General features: G+C 43.1%; 1 protein-coding gene across 2 annotated transcripts in view; it reads right to left on the bottom strand.

The window, feature by feature from the left end:
• GAD1 (glutamate decarboxylase 1) overlaps positions 1–20,904 on the bottom strand; it is a 130,128-nt gene that overhangs the window by 9,661 nt on the left and 99,563 nt on the right. For both annotated transcript variants that reach the window (XM_075317315.1, XM_075317316.1), the window contains exons 7-14: positions 17,125–17,237; positions 13,687–13,802; positions 11,985–12,064; positions 7,794–7,848; positions 7,302–7,418; positions 7,158–7,222; positions 3,274–3,352; positions 2,892–3,041 (exon numbers count right to left, since the gene is read on the bottom strand). In XM_075317315.1, coding sequence (XP_075173430.1) covers positions 2,892–3,041; positions 3,274–3,352; positions 7,158–7,222; positions 7,302–7,418; positions 7,794–7,848; positions 11,985–12,064; positions 13,687–13,802; positions 17,125–17,237 — 775 coding nt within the window. The remainder of the gene's footprint in view (positions 1–2,891; positions 3,042–3,273; positions 3,353–7,157; positions 7,223–7,301; positions 7,419–7,793; positions 7,849–11,984; positions 12,065–13,686; positions 13,803–17,124; positions 17,238–20,904) is intronic.

Raw genomic sequence — 20,904 nt, 5'->3', positions numbered from 1 at the left:
CTGATGCTGGTGTCACTAATTGCTACTAACTCTACCCTCTCACAACAACTTCTGTCATAGTTAGAAGCTACAAAGGCAGCGAAAATAGAGAGCTGGCGCTGCACTCACATCTCCCACATCGTCTATCACCCATGATCTTCTTCAAAGGGTGGCAACGCAAGAATCTGTAGTAAGTATCTGCAGCGCTGCCCCCTGTGGCTGAGCTATGCAGTGCAAGCTGTAGAGAAGAGCAATATAAATGTATCGCCCAATTTATTTAAAGTCATTGTCCGGTCTAAATGATCAGTCTGAAGTTAGTCTATGAGACTGCAAACTTATGTATGCTCCCAGCTTGTGAGTGCAGCCTCGTTCAATATAAATTGGTTGTTTGTGTTGTCTCTCTACTCTAGTTTACACTAAAACAAATTGCAAAATCTTTTATAAATACATTAATGCCAAAAGGAAAACAAAGGATAGTATCGGCCCCTTAAAATACAATGACAAGTTAGCTATAGAGGACAAAAAAAAAGACTGAGATATTAAACAGGCACTTCTCATCTGTGTTCACCAAGGAACTGACTTTTCCAGGGATCATTCAACAAGTGAAAAATCAAAGTTCACCACCTGATATAATTAATTTAACACAAGAAGAAGTACTCCTGCGTCTGAGTAAATTAAACATTGACAAATCCTCTGGGCCAGATGGCATTCATCCACGAATATTGAGGGAATTGGGCTCAGTAATTGACAAACCGCTGTATCTCATCTTTTTAGACTCGCTTGTAACAGGGTTGGTGCCTCAGGATTGGAGGATTGCTGATGTGGTTCCAATATTTATGAAAGGTAAGAGTGTAGATCCAGGCAAACCCATCCAGTAAGCCTGACATCAGTAGTATATAAAGTTTTTGAGGGCATTTTAAGGGATGACATGCAAAAATATATTGCAGAAAATAATATAATAACTGACAGACAGCATAGATTCATGAAAGATAAGTCGTGTCTGTTGGGGTTCTATGAGGAGGTAAGCGTAAATCTGGATATTCGTAATGCAGCTGATGTGATTTATTTGGACTTTGCAAAGACATTTCATACTGTACCACATAATAGCCTTATACTGAAGCTCCAGAAGCAAGGACTAGGGGAAACTATATGCAACTGGGTAAGGATTTGGCTAAAAGATAGGAAACAAAGAGTAGTCATAAATGGTATATTCTCTAACTGGGCTATAGTCAGCAGTGGGGTGCTAGGACTGATTCTTTTTAATCTCTTTATTAATGACCTGGAGGATGGGATAAATAGTAAAGTGTCAGTCTTTGCTGACGACACCAAACTATGTAGGATATTAAAAACTGACCTTGATAGTACACTATCACCAAAAGATCTGGATAAGATGTCAGAATGGGCAGGTACTTGGCCACATCTAGAATATGGGATTCAGTTTTGGGCTCCACATTTTAAAAAGGACATACAGAAGTTAAGCGGGGTTTACAAGCTGCGACATTGCTAGCATCGGCTAGCGATGTAGAGTGCGATAGCACCCGCCCCCGTCGTACGTGCGATATTGTGTGATCGCTGCCGTAGCGAACATTATCGCTACGGCAGCGTCACATGCACATACCTGCCCTGCGATGTCGCTCTGGCCTTTCTAAGGGGGCGGTTCGTGCGGTGTCACAGTGACGTCACACAGCAGGCGTCCAGTAGAAGCGGAGAGGCGGAGAGGAGCCCACCTCCTTCCTTCCACATTGCCAGTGGAGGCAGGTAAGGAGATGTTCGTCGCTCCTGCAGTGTCACACACAACGATGTGTGGTCCCACAGGAAGAAGGAACAACATCGCTAATAAGCATTAAAAGATTTTTTGTTTCAGGACGACCTCTCCGCTGCAAACGATTTTGACCGCTTTTGCGATCGTTTAAGGTCGCTCAAAAGTGTCACATGCTGCGATCTCGTTAATGAAGCCGGATGTGCGTCACAAACACCGTGACCCCGACGATAATTAATTAACGATATCATAGCGTGTAAACCCCGCTTTAGAGTCAGTTCAAAGGCGGGCAACTAGACTACTACAAGGAATGGAGGCCTCCCATATGATGACAGGTTGAAAAAGTTAGATATGTTTAGCTTAGAAAAAAAGACGTCTCAGAGGAGATCTCATTTATATGTATAAATACATGTGTGGTCAATATAAAGGACTGGCACATGACTTATTTCTTCCAAAGACAATACTATGGACCAGGGGACACTCACTGCAAGTGGAAGAAAAGCGATTCCAGCAGCTAAATAGGAAAGGGTTCTTTACAGTTAGAGCAGTCAGACTGTGGAATGCCGACCACAAGAGGTAGTAAAGGCAGATACTAAAATGGCTTTTAAAAAAGGGCTGGATGATTTCCTCAGTACACAACATTGTTGGTTATAAATGACTTAGGGACAAAATGTAGAATTGGTGGAGGAAGGTTGAACTAGATGGACCTAGGTCTTTTTTCAACCTAAGTAACTATGTAACTATGCAATACCTTAAATAAATTACTTTATTCAAACACTGAATATTCCTAATCATTACAGGAAAACAAAGAAAAAAAAATTAAAGGGAATGAAAAATAACACTATAAAAATTTGAAAACCATAATATAATGTTAATTAGAGACTCATTTTATCCAGATTTGGATGCAGCACCTGGCAGGAGATGTAGCAGTGATTTCGAAAGAGTAGTGTCGATCGATTATTTTTTTTTCCATTAAGAAAAAGTTACCCATTATTGGACAATCCCTTTAATTAGAGGTTGGCAATCTAGCCTGGGGATATAGAAACTGCTACCCTTGCTACTCTGTATTATACCTCCATGTAGATGATTATTTAATATAATATATGGTCCATTTTATGAATACACCGTGGCTAATGTAATCAGCAGTTTTTACCTTTGCTTTCCACATCAACCAGAACTTGAATATATCCACGTGGCGGCCACATTGTATTGCTTTGTCTCCAGTGTCGTATGATATGTCATATTGCTTGTCTTGCTGGAAAAGATATCCTGCACACATCTGATTGCATCCTTGTAGTATACCCTGATGAAAAAAAACAACAACTATACAGTAAAAAGTACTAAACATTAAAAGAGTTCTAATTAGAATATTTTCTATGAGCAAATATACATTAAAAATAACAAAAATGAAAATACATTTGTCTACTTAGCTCATGGTATTTTCTATATACTGCCCTTATTGGTAAAAGTTTCTGACTTCATTAGCAATCACTACAGATAACGCGTTTCACTGTCATCTTATAGAAACTTCTTACCTTTTCCCTTAAGAGAATTGCAGAACATTGGAGTAAAACACCCATCATCTTGTGGGGATTCCAAGTTACTGAGTCAGCTCTGTAAAGGAAATATAAAGGAAAATGTACGCTCAGACCCCACACAACATAAAATACATCATACTCATCATTATTATTTGGTTTTTTTTTTTCTACTGCTGGAGTGGCACTTTAAATCTAAGTCCCCTGCCCCCTGATCTCATACTTTCCCTCCAGCATTTCCATCTTTTTTGGCATTGCTCCGGTCTCGCTGCACCATCTTGTGCACCGGTGAGCAGAAGAATGAAAGAGGAGGGGCCGGGCTACCATTGTGTCCAGGCCCCCCTGTGTGTTTCTAGTCACTGGGTGCACCCTCCAACGCGCATCCAGCTGAAGCAAAGCAGGGGCTGGGGTCAGCGGGCTCCCCCTGCTCCTGTCTCCAGTCCAGCACATGGCTAATTTGCATGCTCCGCCCCTCTGCATGCAAATTAGCCATGTATAGTAGCTAAAGCAACACTACCGGGCCCCTCTGCTGTGGCTGTGACTGGGGCCCGGTGAAGAAGGGGGCTTAATAAAGTTAAGTAATTACCCTAGGCTCGGCCAGGTCCACCTCTTCACTGACTCACAAGATTGAGTCAGTGATAACCTGCAAAAAGACTCTAAATCAAGTTCAAAGCACCACTCCAGCATTTTGTTTTTTTCATTGCTGGAGTGGCGCTTTAAATCTAAGACCTCTGCCCCCTGATCTAAGTAATTACCCTCAGCCTGGTTGGGCCCCCCTATTCATCGGGCCCCATACACCAGTCATGGTTGTAATGCCCTGACAACGGCCCTGCTTGTGCCCATAGCTTCTGACTGGCTAGAAGCCAGGTATTACATCACAAGAGCCTGATAAAAGTCTATGAGGGCAAAAACGAGGCTCTCATAGACTTGTACTGAGTTGTGACCTTTGACGCGCTCCATGAAACACTGGAGTTGCCGGCAGGGCACAAAGGAGCCTGACAGGAGCAGTGGTGATAGAAGGTGAAGATGACAGAAGGTGAGTATAAGACAGGGGGAAGGGGACTTAAATTTTAAAGTGCCACTCCAAAAGGTAAAATTAAAAAAAACCTGTGGAGTGGTGCTTTAAGGAGTTTAGGTTCTTCATGAATAAATTTTATTATATATAACATTACTTTGTATGACTTTGCCCAAGAAACCCCAGATCTCAATCTCATCAAGTATTTGACTCATTTTTAGGGACATTTAAAGAGGACCTGTCACCAGATCAAAAGTGGAAAGTTTATGCTGCTTCCTTGAATATTCCATTGTTTTTTATCTGTCATATAGTTCAGGAGACATGGACCATTTAATTTAGTGCTATTTTTATGTTTTTTTGTTTTTTTTTTTACTAAGGGGACATGGTTCTCAGGATTTTTTGGATCGTGTCTTTAGGCTGCTCTTTTGTTGGGTTTATTGCTTATCCATATAGACTTTTCTATTCTACGTGAGCACAATATATGGGTTGCAGTCTTTCTTAAGGCTAGTGAAGAAGAATGGGCTGTGATTTTTTCGGCTATTTATGTGTGCTGGTGCACTAAGCTTTCCTACGTATTTACTGACTTCACTTCTTGTAGCTCGAGGCTTCCATAACCAAAAAAACATGCTCCAAAAACGAATATACAATGTGCATCCCTTATATAACACACGGCAGCCGCGTGTTCAGATTGCCCATTGCCGGCAGCGCTTTCACTCTCATAGAACAGACCCCCTTGATGTTTATGGCAATAGATTGTGTCTCAGTTATAATCTCTGCAACCTTATTCTTGCTGACATTTTTTGTCAAGTTTCAGTGGGGCAAATAAAGAGGTCACGTCGCGGTTGATTTTCCGCAGGCAATGGAAAAAAGGCAAGGGAGTAAGTCCGGTATGTCAGCTACTGTCTGATCAATGCATGCTAATGAGAAGAGTGGTATCCAGCATGTCACTTTGTATCTCTCGATAATAAAGATACAGTATGGCAATGTCTTGCCCTCTGCGCTTGTTATCTTTACTGAGGAGGAAAAATGTGATTTTTTCTCACTTTTTACAAGAAACTCCATTCAGGGTCATCGATGATGGGCAGTGCACAGGACAATCATGTGTCTGTTTAGGCAATTGATGGGAACTATCACCCTTTTTATGCATAAACTGAATACACACAATAAATATTTATATTTTTACTCTGCCCAACAACATTTTTGTAGAATTGCTTAAATTATTTTTACAAATTAAATGTCTTAAATAAAAGTTATTTTAAATTGACAAACAAAAGCTGTTTGGTTAAAGGGAACCAGAGGGCTGATACATGCTGCCCGTCCACGTATCAGACCGTGGGTGTATGATCCCAGCCATATATACCCAGTATATAGACTCTAAAACACTTCAGAGAAAAACACATTTTAATAGGGAACTGAGCCACATGGTAGACTAATTGGACAGGTGGGTCCCTGGTGGCACTGGCGGACACAGACAGAAAAGGGCTCCTGTGCAAGAACAAAAAAATGGGCCCTTTTCAGCCCAAACGCTCATCAAAAAGCACAATTCTACCTGCTTTTGAGGTGGTAATGGGCCACCATACCTCTTGGGCCAATGGCAGCCGCCCAGATTGCACCAATGATATGTCCGACCCTGCCCAGCGGCTTCGCTCTACCAGTTACCCTGGCTTGACATATCTCAGCCATATCAGCTGACAGGTTCCCTTCATAAGGTCACCAGGTTTTTGCTATGTAATCTGAGATCAGCATGATGTGGGGGAAAGAACTTGATTCCAGCAAGGTATCACTTACAAATCTGTATTCTGTCATTTTTATACAATCACATTTTTCTCTACCGCAGATCTAACAGTGCTCTGAATGCTGAGCCCTGTATATCCCAGCCCCCACCACTGATTAGCAGTTTTCTGTCAATGTACAGTGTACACAGAAAGCTGACAATCAGTGGTGGGGGTAGGGTTACACAAAGTAGTGACTAGGAGGCACGAGATATCTAGTCCTCTAGTGATAACCTACTGATAAAACACTGATTGTATTGAAACAAGAACACACAGTCCAGTAAGTGACACATTGCTGGAATCAGGGTCTCCGCCCCTACATTATCAGCTTTCATATTTCATAGCAAAAACCTGATGACAGATTCCCTTTTAGGTGAGGACATGTCAAAGAGCAGTCAGGAGACGCAGTCATAGGGAGTCCTGCTCCGGAGTCACAATGTCAAATCCATTATAATAGCCATGACTAGTCCATGTTATTTATAGTATTGCTCTCTTCACTGCTGACTATACACTTTAGATAGCTGTCAGCCTCACAATCATTTCATCGTTTTGATGTCAATCTCTCTCGACTTTCCCCTACACAGGAGTTCTAGGAAGGTCGCTCTTATGTTTTATGTTTGTATTAGAGAGAGCCACTGGCAAACAAAAGTTTTGGATCCTTCTCTCCATCGATCGGAGGAAAGTCGGGAGGAATAACATGTATACTGTATGAGTGATCATAACTATGCTCGGGGCTTGGTACTCGTAACGAGCAGTTGGACGCTTGGATGGGCACGACTCGAGTACCTGAGTATAATGGAAGTCAATGGGAACTCAAGCATTTTTCCTAGAAATTTTCCAGAAACATGCTCAAATTTCCAATTGACTTCCATTATACTCAGTACATAAGTCGCGCCAATCCAAGCGTCCAACTGCTCGTTACGAGTACCGAGCCCCGAGCATGATAATGCTCCCTCACCCTTAATAACAAGTAATCATGAGTGCTCACAGTAAGATATATACCACTCAGTGATGGTTGTATAACCCCTATGACTAGTGCCTATTGAACTAGTTCAGATTGTTCATCACAGTATTTTTTTTATTTTCTATTTACTTGCCTTTCTATCCCATTCAACTTATGACGATGCTTCCTGGACATGAGCAGTCCTCCTCCCCATGCAGCCTGTGTCAAGAAAATACCACCAGTCACATTACATGGACTCCGAGACTGTCACAACATCTGAAAGGTGATGACTACTTACATCTACATGAAGCCATAGGTTGTACTTTTCACATATATCTGCTATTTCATCAATGGGATCAAATGCTCCATATACCGTGGTCCCAGCTGTAGCATTCACATAAAGGGGAACATGGCCCTGCAAGGTATGCAAGAAGAGTGTAAGTATGTGCAGCACTTAGATTAAATCCAGAAAGACGTGCACTTCATTTAAAAACACAAAAACTCACAAAGTCAACACTTATTTGGAACTAGCCTAATATAGGTTTTAGGGGTTTGTAATGTCTAATCATGATATACTAAAAAAATGATGCATTTATTTAGAGTGATTATATGAAATAACAAAACAATATCGGCTTCTTTTCCAGAAAAAGCGCCACTCGGATCTTTACATTGTGCCTGGTATTGCAGCTTAGCTTTACTAAAATAAATTTAATGGAGATCATTGCATTCATATATAGAAATGCTTTCTATAGTCACACAGCAACATATGAAGATTGCAGATGTTACATACCTTTTGTTTAGATTCAATGATTTTGGCCTCCAGGTCTTCAGGAATGATCTTCCCCCTGTAATTAATATAGTAATAGAGAAGTATGTACTACAACAAACTATTCGTGACACTTTTAGAAATTTCCTATTAGGTCTTAAATGGTCACTATACTTTTGACAAACTTTGTATAAATCAATAGTACAAGCTAATATAAGAACCTTTGTAATATATCTCTATTAGAGAAATATGATACTTTCTCCCCTTATGAGCCACTTCTTCTCCCTTTCTCCATTTATGAGCCACTTTTTCCCCTCCATCCTCCCTACAGAACTTATCGTTCCCACTAACAAACAGCTCAGGTACATCCTGGTCAAGCTAAGACAGGCTCACAGAGGTATCAGGTTATAGATCAAATTGAAGTCTATGGAAAGAGGAGAGAGGTGATGAGAGGAGAAAACAAGCAGAGGCAGAGAGCTAAAGATGGAGCTGCCATTTCATTTAGCTTATCCCAGTGCAAGGGTCACATCTACCCAGCTCAGTACTGGTTTATAATGCTATAATAAAATATCCCTCAACCCCAGGCCTCTGCTGCTTCTGTCTGCGTGTTACCTACGGAAAGAAGAGCAAGAGTCCTTCGGAGTATATGAGGTGCATGGGAGACATTAAAGCAGCTAATCTCCACCCACCAGCTCAGAGTCAAGTGAAAATTAAAGCAAACCTGGAAATTGTAAAACTGATGAAAATGCAGATAGAAATACTGTTATTCAGGGGCGTAACTACCGCGGTCGCAGAGGTCGCGGCTGCGACCAGGCCCGGCAGCTTAGGGGACCTGGCCGTCCGGCAGATCAGCAGCCAGATCCTTTCTGTGAGAGGAGCTGCACTGATCCAGGGCAGACCACGCGGCCGCTATATGACCCGGTGCCGGCGCCGACATCGGGCCCCCCTGCCTGGTGTCAGCGGCGGCGGCACCGGGCCCCCCTATCCCGTCATCGCGCACAGGAACAATTTAGCGTGGAGCGGCCAGCGCAGCTCCACGCTCCATACCCCGTGCGGTGACGTCACTCCTGTGCGTTGGCTGTGCTCAGAGCACAGAGCGCAGGATGGGAGGACGCCGACAGCAGCAGGGGAGGGCTAAGTTCACATTTCCGTTGTTTTGTATCAGTCACATGCGTCGCTTGACGCCAGACGAGGGTGTCAGTGGCAGTGCTTGTCTGCATGGCTGGGGACAGGTGTGTGTGTGTGTGTGTACATACATGTGCGGAGTGCGGGAGGGGGTGGGGCCGAGCGGGAAAGTGTCGGCCTCCCTGCACACGTAACCAGACTAAATATCGGGTAACAGCAAAGCACCCGATGTTTACCTTGGTTACCCGATATTTACCTTGGTTACGGGCCTACACCGCTTAGCGCTGGCTCCTTGCACCGTAACCAGGGTAAATATCGGGTAACCAACCAAAGCTGGTGACGTGTGCAGGGAGCCAGAGAGCATACGCAGAGAAATCTGACGGATCGCGCTGCTCAAAAAATGTTACATGCTGCGTTCCTCCCGCCCGGCGGTCAGTTGTTCCACGACTGATCAGTCGGGTGGAGGGTGCAACGCAGCATCATCAGTCACAATCCGCTGTTCATACAAGTCTATGGGAGCAACGGAATCCGCTAAATGGATTCCGTTGTTTACAAGAGCAGCGGATTGTGACTGATACATTTTAGCGGAAATGTGAACTTAGCCGAAGGGAGAAGAGCTGGGAACGGAGGAGAGCTGAGGACGGGCCAGCGCTGGAACGAGGAGAGGCAAGAAGAACTTTTTTATTATTATTTATTAAATCAGCGTGTATACGGTGGCCAGAGGCTATGAGGGACTGCATTATAGATGGGGCAGCTTGCATTATACAGCGAGCATGGGGCAGCTTGCATTATACATTGTGCATGTGGGGCAGCTTGCATTATACATGGGGCAGTTTGCATTATACATGGTGCAGTTTGCATTATACATGGTGCATGGGGCAGTTTGTATTGTACATGGGGCAGCTTGCATTATACATTGTGCATGGGGGGCAGCTTGCATTATACATGTGGCAGTTTGCATTATACATGGTGCATGGGGCAGTTTGCATTATACATGGGGCAGTTTGCATTATACATGGTGCAGTTTGCATTATACATGATGCATGGGGCAGCTTGCATTATACATGGAGCATGGGGGCAGCTTGCATTATACATGGAGCATGGGGCAGCTTCCATTATACATGGAGCATGGGGCAGCTTGCATTATACATGGAGCATGGGGCAGTTTGCATTATACATGATGCATGGGGCAACTTGCATTATACATGGTGCATGGGGCAGCTTCCATTATACATGGAGCATGGGGCAGCTTGCATTATACATGGAGCATGGGGCAGTTTGCATTATACATGATGCATGGGGCAGCTTGCATTATACATGGAGCATGGGGCAGTTTGCATTATACATGGAGCATGGGTCAGCTTGCATTATACATGGAGCATGGCTCAGCTTGCATTATACATGGAGCATGGGGCAGCTTGCATTATACATGGAGCATGGGGCAGCTTGCATTATACATGGAGCATGGGGCAGCTTGCATTATACATGGAGCATGGGGCTGCTTGCATTATACATGGAGCATGGGGCAGTTTGCATTATACATGATGCATGGGGCAGCTTGCATTATACATGGAGCATGGGGCAGTTTGCATTATACATGATGCATGGGGCAGCTTGCATTATACATGGAGCATGGGGCAGCTTGCATTATACATGGAGCATGGGGCAGCTTGCATTATACATGGAGCATGGGGCAGCTTGCATTATACATGGAGCATGGGGGGCTCCCTGCATTATATATGGAGCATGGAGGGGCTCCCTACATTATACATGGAGCATGGGGGGGCTCCCTGCATTATATATGGAGCATGGGGGGGCTCCCTGCATTATATATGGCGCATGGGGGGACTCCCTGCATTATATATGGAGCATGGGGGGCTCCCTGCATTATATATGGAGCATGAGGGGGCTCCCTGCATTATATATGGAGCATGGGGGGGCTCCCTGCATTATATATGGAGCATGGGGGGCTCCCTGCATTATATATGGAGCATGGGGGGGGCTCCCTGCATTATATATGGAGCATGGGGGGGCTCCCTGCATTATACATGGAGCGTCTGCATTATACATGGAGCATGGGGGGCTGACTGCATTATACATGGAGGTCTATGGGGCTGCATTATACAACATGACGGACACATTATACATGGAATATATGGGTGCATTATACATGGAGGAGTATGGGGCTGCATAATACAATATGAAGGTATTATGGGGCTGCATTATAATACATATAGGACTATGGGGGCTACATTATAATATACGAAGGACTATGAAGGCTACCTTATACATGGACTATGGGGGTGCGTTATAAAACATGGAGGACTGTGTGGTGCAGTATAATATATGAAGTACTATGGGGTGCATTATAATACATGGAGAACTTTGGTAAATTCATTATAATTGGAGGGCTATGAGGGCTACTTCTACATGTAGGACTATGGGGTGAATTATAATACATGGAGGACTATGTAGCTGCATTCTAATATATGAAGGGTTATGTGGGAGCCTTTATACTATATGGAAGGCTATGCAGGGGCCATTATTGTATTTGGAGAACTATATACGAGGGGGGACAAAGATACAAGCATGGGATGGGAATGTTTTGTGCTGAGGGAAAAGGCTCTTTCCCTCAGCACCCAGCTTTCCCATGCTCTGCTGTACATCTCTCAGCACCCAGCTTTCCCATGCTCTGATATGGGAAAGCTGGGTGCTGAGGGAATGATGTATAGCAGAGCATGGGAAAGCTGAGTGCAGAGGACAAGATGGATATCAGAACATGGGAAAGCTGGGTGCTGATGGAGGGATTTCAGATCATGGGAAATCTGGGTGCTGAGGGTAAGAGCCAAGTGTCAGCGTCATTATCCTGTACCCCGAGTGTTAGTGTCATTATCCCGTACCCTTAGTGTCGGTGTACGTGGAGGGGGGGCCCCCGTCCAAACTTTGCACCAGGGACCCTCAAACTCTAGTTACGCCACTGCTGTTATTCCTCTGCTTATTCTGAAAAGTGATATGAAAGTATTGGTACCCTTTAAATACTAATGACTACAATGTTATATGTTACATCTTCAATATAGAGTCACTATTCACCTCTCGTTGGATTTTACCAGGATCACGTTCTCCGTCCCAAATCCTAACGCTGCTCCAGCCTTCTTCATTGAATAATGACTCTGCAAAAGTGGGGATACTTTAGTTACAACATATTGTATAAGAGTTAACATAGTGAAAGAAAAGATTTTGGGTAACCAAGTATTTATTTATGTTACAGTTCAGTATTTATACAAATTTAAATTAATTTATTAGCAAAACTAAATAAATCTTTATTGGTTTACTGCGACATACTGTGCATCATATACAGTATTTTTAAAAAATTATCTAGATTAAGGAAACCTGTCATCAAACATATCATTCCTGAACAGTATTCATCAAAGGAATTTTTGACAGAATTTTGTTGTAATTTGCTTTTGAAAAGTCGCAACAATTTTGCGGTCTTTGGTGCTTTCATAACAGTTTCTCCGCGCTTCTCCAAAATATGCCAAGCTGGTGCGGTATAAAGGTGTGTCTAATTCATGACAAGTTGTTGCATACCTTAAGTCAAAAATCTTACTCCAGTCAGGGACTATAGTAAGATTTGTGATAAGGTGCACAGAGGCGCATGCCACTTGTCAGATGCTCTCATGCGATGTTCAGCTCTGCACATATTTCCTGACATCAGACTCTTATCACATCAGAGTCTGACAAGCAACCTGAGGCTTCTGGAGTGTTCGTCCAGAGCCGGGCATTGACTGGTTCACTAGTCTTCAGCTCTGCAGGAGTAAATCCTTCCAGACTGGTGAGTAGGACCTAAGTACTCAGGTTGCTGATTGCCAAGTGAAGCTGTCTCCTTCCTATTTGAAGCACAGCTTCTTCCTTTTTGTGCTGATGATAGCTTCAGCGATCCTGGTCTTGGTGTTTCTCCTATTCATGGTGATCTGTGCTGCACTTCTGAGTGGTGTGAGCGTTCCCCTGTTGTGCTTAATTCCTCCCCTTTTTTGTTACTCCCCGGTACACATACTGTCTCTCCTTTGTGTTTGAGTGCTGTGTGTATGAGTTTCCGCTCCCCCTTGTCCGTGTTGTTTTGTGGGGTTTCGTCTTGGTGTTTCCCGTCCCGCCCCAAGGATGTGGGAGACGGGGAGTAAGATCAGGGCCCAGACAGCAGTTAGGGTCATGCTAGGGGCTCAGACCTGGTTACCATCAACCTACCTCCAAGATAAGTGACAGCACAGGGTCGCAAGTCTGAGGGCCAGCCTAAGAGCCCCTGTCCTGTCTCCATATACCCCATGACAGATGCCCCTAAGTCATCATTCTCCCTTACCACCTACTTCTTTTCCATCTTCATCCACCCTCCACCCTCCATCTTCATCCAGCCTTTTCTTCCCAGATTGACAGCTCAGGCTTTCAAAAGAACAGAAGGGGGTGGAGGTGTTAGAAAAACAAGTAGATGGAAAGGTGCTATGGACTGGCCATGTCACAAGTGCACCGAGCACCTGTGCTTGGTTTGCACAGTCTTTTTGTGCTGCTCATTTTAAGACTCTGATATACAATGGCAACAGTTTAGGGAGGCCTTGTTTGATGACAGGTTTTTTATGGGTACAATTGTATGATACCACTGTGGATGTGCTATGTCTTGGAGAAAACTGCATGGCTATTAGAATTCATGTGAGAAGAATGTGATCATCATTTTCTAATATTGTCTTGTTCCTCTGCATTATTCTTAAAGGGAATGCATGGATATCACTATGTATGAACTTACATGTTCTGAGGTAAAGATGATCAGTTTGGGGACAGCAGCCATGCCTTTGGTTTTCACATCCGGGAAGTACTTGTATCGGGCAGCCATAATACTGTACATGTTGGATATTGCTCCTCCTAATAACAGAACATAGTAATGGAAACAATCACAAATGCAATTCATTTGTTTGAATATTATCACTTCCATGGCTTCTCTAATGATTTTAGGGTCAAGGTGATAAATATGTAGGGTATATTTAGAGTTGATACATAATAAAGTCTACTGGAATCCCAGTAGGCTCATTTACAGAAAGGACCCAGGGGAGTTTCTCAGACAGTCTCTGACCAACGGGCTATACCCCTCAACAAACTGTAAGATATTACTAAAAAGGGGAGCAAATTCCCGGCCAAGCAATCAAGCAGCACTGCTCTCCTGCAAATGATTGGAAAGAGGGAGGATGAACAAATACTAGAACCATGGGATGTACCTGACATTGAGACAACACAATTATACTATGGGGCCTGTTGGGATACTGAATGACTTCCCATCACAGCTACCTGCAACCACCACTAGGTGGAGCTCACTGCATACAGATATATATATTTTTATATATATATATATATATATATATATATATATATATATATATATACATACATAGGTGCAATATTAGATGTATAAACCTGTTTGCAGATAAACTCCCCCTAGTGGTGGCTGAATGCAGCCATAATTATGCGATACATTAAAGGGATATTCCCAAGATTGTAATTTATGCTCTATCCACATGATGAGGCTTAACCTAGTGATTGCTGTGGAGGTCCAATCAATGAGTGATCCCAAGAATGGCTTTTCCCCGGCAGTCCCATAGACAATGAATAAAGTAAAGGTCCTATTGGTAGGGGATAACATACTATCTTGGGAATAACCCTTTAAATCAGAAAAAGTGCTAAGGATTATGATTCCTGTGTACCCTCCTGGCGTGACCCTCCTGTCCTGGGATAGCAGCTGTAGTGGTGAGCTAGTGTCATTTCCAATTCATAGTATCTTTAAAAAGACATTTGTTTATTGTTTATTGCTTTAGTTTAAAGTAATAAAATGGATTAATGGGTGATTAGCAACACTACAAATTATCACCTATCCACTAGAAGAAATATGTACATTGCTCCACTCCACTCATTGTCTATGGGACTGCTGGAGATTGCCAAGTACAGCATTGTTACTGCTCTATTCTAATACTGCAATTCAAAGTCCCATTCTCATGAGCAGTGAGGGTCCGAGTGGGTGAACCCACAGCAATCAGTAAGTAATCACCTATCGTTTAGAGCGGTGATAACTTGCTAAATTGAGAATAAAGCAGATCTGTTTTCAGATTTTACAATGTAAACTGCGTATACAGGTGCATCTCAATAAATTAGAATATCATCTAAAAGTTAATTTATTTCAGTAATTCAATACAAAAAGGGAAACACATATATTATATAGAGTCATTATACACAGAGGGATCTATTTCTACATATTATATAGAGTCATTACACACAGAGGGATATATTTCTATATATTATATAGAGTCATTACACACAGAGGGATCTATTTTTCTATGTTATATAGAGTCATTACACACAGAGGGATCTATTTTTCTATGTTATATAGAGTCATTACACACAGAGGGATCTATTCCTATATATTATATAGAGTCATTACACACAGAGTGATCTATTCCTATATATTATATAGAGTCATTACACACAGAGTGATCTATTCCTATATATTATATAGAGTCATTACACACAGAGGGATCTATTTCTATATATTATATAGAGTCATTACACACAGAGGGATCTATTTCTATATATTATATAGAGTCATTACACACAAAGGGATCTATTTTTCTATGTTATATAGGGTCATTACACACAGAGGGATCTATTTCTATGTATTATATAGAGTCATCACACACAGAGTGATCTATTCCTATATATTATATAGAGTCATTACACACAGAGTGATCTATTCCTATATATTATATTGAGTCATTATACACAGAGTGATCTATTTCAAGTGTTTATTTCTGTTAATGTTGATGATTATGGCTTACAGCCAATGAAAACCCAAAATTCATTATCTCAGAAAATTAGAATATTATATAAGATCAACCGAAAAAATGATTTTACACTCAGAAATGTTGGCGCCTACTGAAAAGTCTGTACAGTAAATGCCTCAATACTTGGTCGGAGCTCCTTTTACATGAATTACTGCATCAATGCGGCGTGGCATGGAGGCGATCATCCTGTGGCACTGCTGAGGTGTTATGGAAGCCCAGGTGGCTTTGATAGCAGCCTTCAGCTCATCTGCATTGTTGGGTCTGGTGTCTCATAGATTCTCTATGAGGTTTAGGTCAGGCGAGTTTGCTGGCCAATCAAGCACAATGATACTGTGGTTATTAAACCAGATATTGGTACATTTCGCAGTGTGGACAGGTGCCAAGTCCTGCTGGAAAATGACATTTGCATCTCCAAAAAGCTTGTCGGCAGAGGGAAGCATGAAGTGTTCTAAAATTCCCTGGTAGACGGCTGTGCTGACTTTGGTCTTGATAAAACACAGTGGAGCTACACCAGCAGATGACATGGCTCCCCAAACCATCACCGATTGTGGAAACATCACACTAGACCTCCAGCAGCTTGGATTGTGGCCTCTCCACTCTTCCTCCAGACTCTGGGACCGCGATTTCCAAATGAAATGCAAAATTTACATTAATCTGAAAACAACACCTTGTACCACTGAGAACAGTCCAGTTCTTTTTTTTCCTTGGCCCAGGTAAGACACTTCTGGCATTGTCTATCGGTCATGAGTGGTGACACAAGGAATGTGACAGTTGTAGCCCATGTCCTGGATACCTCTGTGTGTGGTGGCTTTTGAAGCACTGACTCCAGCAGCAGTCCACTCCTTGTGAATCTTCCCCAAATTTTTGAATGGCCTTTTCTTAATCCTATCAAGGCTGCAGTTATCCCGGTTGCTTGTGCTCCTTTTTCTACCACACTTTTTCCTTCCACTCAACTTTTCATTAATATGCTTGGATACAGCACTCTAATGACTATATATGATATATGTGTTACCCTTTTTGTATTAAATTACTGACATAAATTAACTTTTTGAGGATATTCTAATTTATTAGGATGCACTTGTAGATATAGACAGAAGTAGACCTAAGCAGTACTGAACTCCATGCCCCTGTCACTTATCCCTTTGAACTTTCATTGATCAATTTGCAGGTGTCTGTAGGTCAGGCGGCTTCATCTCGCCGTTATTTATTTTGCAGTCAACGTTAGGTTGAAATCATGGATTTTAGCCTCTGTTTTATTACCAGTACATTCTCTGCTTCAGAGCTTTCTGGTTTGCAGTACAGATTGGAAATAAACTCCCCATTACTTTGCAAGCAGTAAAGTCGCTCGGGAAACCTACCAGGTGAAAAAATGCCATCTCCATCCTTTCCATTCCAACCAATTATTTCCCTCATTTTCCGGAGTGTTATTTGTTCCATCAGGACAAAAACTGGAGCAATTTCATATGTAAACCTTCATAAAGCAAATATAGATGTATCAGGCAAATCAAGATCTATATCATTTAATGGAAATGGTTTGTACAAGCAAACTAAATTAGATCAGAGAAAATGGAATATTTGGTGCTGAAACCGAAAAATAGTACGTTTTATACAATGCGGAACCTAAACACAACTCATAAAGGTAAAAAGGGCTGTTGCCCACAAGCGGTAACCTTTATAAAACACAAAAACAACACAAACCTAATTAAAAGTATTGAATGCAGTTTTAAAAATCCAAATGTAATTATTTATGTCGCACCCATCGCCCCGCCACCCCCGAGGACAACTCTGTCTCTACAACACGGCAAAGTCAATATCTGTCTGGAGTAATTATAGACGATGAGCTTTTTTTAATTAGCCATGACAAAAACAAAAAGATGTTCCCCCATCTGAAAAGTCCATGTAATGGAGGAGGGGGCCGTGTGTAGTGCGCAGACGCTTGTCATGTACCACTTTCCCGTGATAGAGGGGTCTCATGGATCCAACGTGATCGAACTGTACAGTACATTTACAACCCTTCATTAATACTAACGTGAAAGATCAATGCAAGGGAGCAATACCTTAATTTAGATTTATAAGAAAGAGTATCCTGGAACTGGAAAGTGTAACCGTGTCACCGTATGGCACCGAATGATAAATAGTGTAGAGAAAGATCGATAGATAGATCAATAGATCAATGGATAGATAGATAGATAGATAATAGATACAGTTGAAACCAGAAGTTTCCCTCCGCTCTCTATAAAGACACATCTGCAGGTTTTTCCCTCCGCTCTCTATAAAGACACATCTGCAAATTTTTCCCTCCGCTCTCTATAAGGCTATGTGCCCACGCTGCGGATTTGCCGCGGATTTACCGCGGATTTGCCAAAAATCTGCAGCAGCGGCACTTCCAAGCCATTTCAATGGCATTTTGGAAATGCTGTGCCTATGCTGCGGATTTTTCCGTGGCGGATTTGCCGCGGATTTTGATCCGGAAAAATCTGCAGCATGTCAATTATTGTTGCGGATTTTGTTGCGGATTTTTCCCATGCAAGTCAATGCAAGGTGTAAAATCCGCAAGAAATCCGCAGGTCTGTTCCCACAGGCTCTTTTTCCTGCGGATTTGGTGCGGATTTCGCAAACAAATCCGCAGGAAGTGATGTAGGATAGTTCAGGAAGAGGAAGTTTCACCATTTTGTAGTGTAGAGTAGTGGCAGTGTAGTCGTGTTGTGTCCGGACTCTGGATTGCCAGCTAAAAGCAGCTAGTTACAGGCTGCTTGCTTTTAGCTGGCAAAACAGGATCCCAGGTCTTTTTTCACAATTCTTTTTTTAAAAAAAAAAAAATGTGCTCCGCTGTATTTTCACTGTCCAGCCCGATGCAAGCAAGCAACTGAGGGCTGTGCTTCTCAGCGGGATAAGGCTGAAGCATTCTCTGCCCCTCCCGCTGAGAAAAACAGTCCTCAGCTGCCCCTGAAAATGGCGGCTCCGTTGTGAAGCGCCATTCACAGGTGCTGTACCGAGGCTCATCCAGCTGCCCTGATGCATTGGCTGGCTGGGTAATAACGGGGTTAATGCCAGTTTTCTGCAAACAACAATGTCATGCCTGTGTAGACACGGCCATTATGAACCTCCGTTTGGTACTAAAGAAAAGAAAACACTTTTTTTAAAAATTTTATTTGAAAGAAAAACACACAAACATCCCTGATTGCCATCTTTATTACTCCCTGAATCCCCGACGATAATCCATGACAACTCCGAGCCGGGCTCCGATGTGCACCCGGCTGACCCGGGCACTGACGTCAGCCGGTGACAGCAGCCGTCAGTGTATTATTAAATGCTGCACAGCTCTTTTCCGGCAGCTGGGAACATCTGATATCAGAGCCCTGGTCAGCTGACTTAATTCGTGAGCGCAGGCAGGTCAGCTGATGATGTGCACTCATGTGACCCGGGCACGGACGTCAGCCGGTCCCAGCAGCCGTCAGTGTTCGAGATGCTGCAAAGCTCTCTTCCGGCTGCTGGTACCGGCTGACGTCCGTGCCCGGGTCACATGAGTGCACATCGGAGCCCAGCACGTCAGCTGGTCGGTGTGCAGTCAGCTGACCCGCCCGCGCTCGCGAATTAAGTCAGCTGACCAGGGCTCTGACGTCAGACGTTCCCAGCTGCCGGAAGAGAGCTGAGCAGCATTTCATACACTGACGGCTGCTGTGACCGGCTGACGCTGTGACCCGGGCTCAGCTATGAACTGAGCTGACCCGGCCAGTGAGTTCTGCCGCTCACAGCAGCCGGCAGAGAGCAAACCAGTGATTACAATTGTCCTGGATTAACCTCTGAGGCTTGGGAGTAATAAAGATGGCAATCAGGGATTTGTGTGTGTTTTTCTTTCAAATAAAATTTTTCAAAAAGTGTTTTCTTTTATTTAGTACCAAACGGAGGTTCATAATGGCCGTGTCTACACAGGCATGACATTATGAACCTCGGGCTTAGTGCCAGTTTGCAGAAAACTGGCAGTAACCCCGTTATTACCCAGCCAGCCAATGCATCAGGGCAGCTGGATGAGCCTCGGTACAGCACCTGTGAATGGCGCTTCACAACGGAGCCGCCATTTTCAGGGGCAGCTGAGGACTGTTTTTCTCAGCGGAAGGGGCAGAGAATGCTTCAGCCTTATCCCGCTGAGAAGCACAGCCCTCAGTTGCTTGCTTGCATCGGGCTGGACAGTGAAAATACAGCGGAGCACATTTTTTTTTTTTTTTTTTTTAAAATAACAGTGAAAGGGAACATGGCACCACATTTTTTGGCTGTAAGCTGTGGCCACCACCACTGGGTTATTATATACAGCCTGTTAAAATGCTGTATATAAGAGCACGGTGGTGTTGGACGCAGCTTTTTACAAAAAAAGTGGCGACAGGTTCCCTTTAAACATTTCTGCCCCTTTATTACAAAATGGGAGAAGAAAGGAGGGTTGGGACAGGAAATGACATAAAGAGCCTTTTTTTTGCCTTCAAAACAGACTAGCTTTATTCAGAAACACAATAGAGTACAATGGACAAAATCCGCATCAAAATCCGCAACGAAATCCGCGTCAAATCCGCGTCAAATCCGCACCTATGCTAAGGTGCGGATTCCGGGGGAAAGCTGCGGATTTTGATGCAGAAAAATCCGCAGGTACTTTCTCCCATGGACACATAGCCTAAAGACACAGCTGAAGATTTTTCCCATCTGTCTCTATAAAGACACATCTGCAGGTTTTTCCCTCCTCTCTCTATAAAGACACATATGCAAATTTTTCCCTCCTCTCTCTATAAAGACACATCTGAAGATTTTTCCCACCTGTCTCTATAAAGACACATCTGCAGGTTTTTGCCTGCGCTCTCTATAAAGACACATCTGCAGGTTTTTCCCTCCACTCTCTATAAAGACACATCTGCAGGGGTTTTTCCCTCTGCTCTCTATAAAGACACATCTGCAGGTTTTCCCCTCCGCTCTCTATACAGACACATCTGCACGTTTTTCTCACTATCTGACATGAAATCAAAATAAACCTTTCCGGTTTTCGGTCAATTAGAAACCAAAATTATTTCTATTCACCAAATGCCAGAATAATGAGAGAGCGAGAGAGAATGTTTCAAGGCATTTTTATTACTTTCTTCAAAGTCAAACGTTTT

This window comes from Anomaloglossus baeobatrachus, chromosome 7, assembly GCF_048569485.1.
Source record: "Anomaloglossus baeobatrachus isolate aAnoBae1 chromosome 7, aAnoBae1.hap1, whole genome shotgun sequence".
Taxonomy (NCBI): Eukaryota; Metazoa; Chordata; class Amphibia; order Anura; family Aromobatidae; genus Anomaloglossus; species Anomaloglossus baeobatrachus.
Note: the sequence above shows the minus strand (reverse complement) of the source record. Positions and strands in the feature narration are given on the sequence as shown.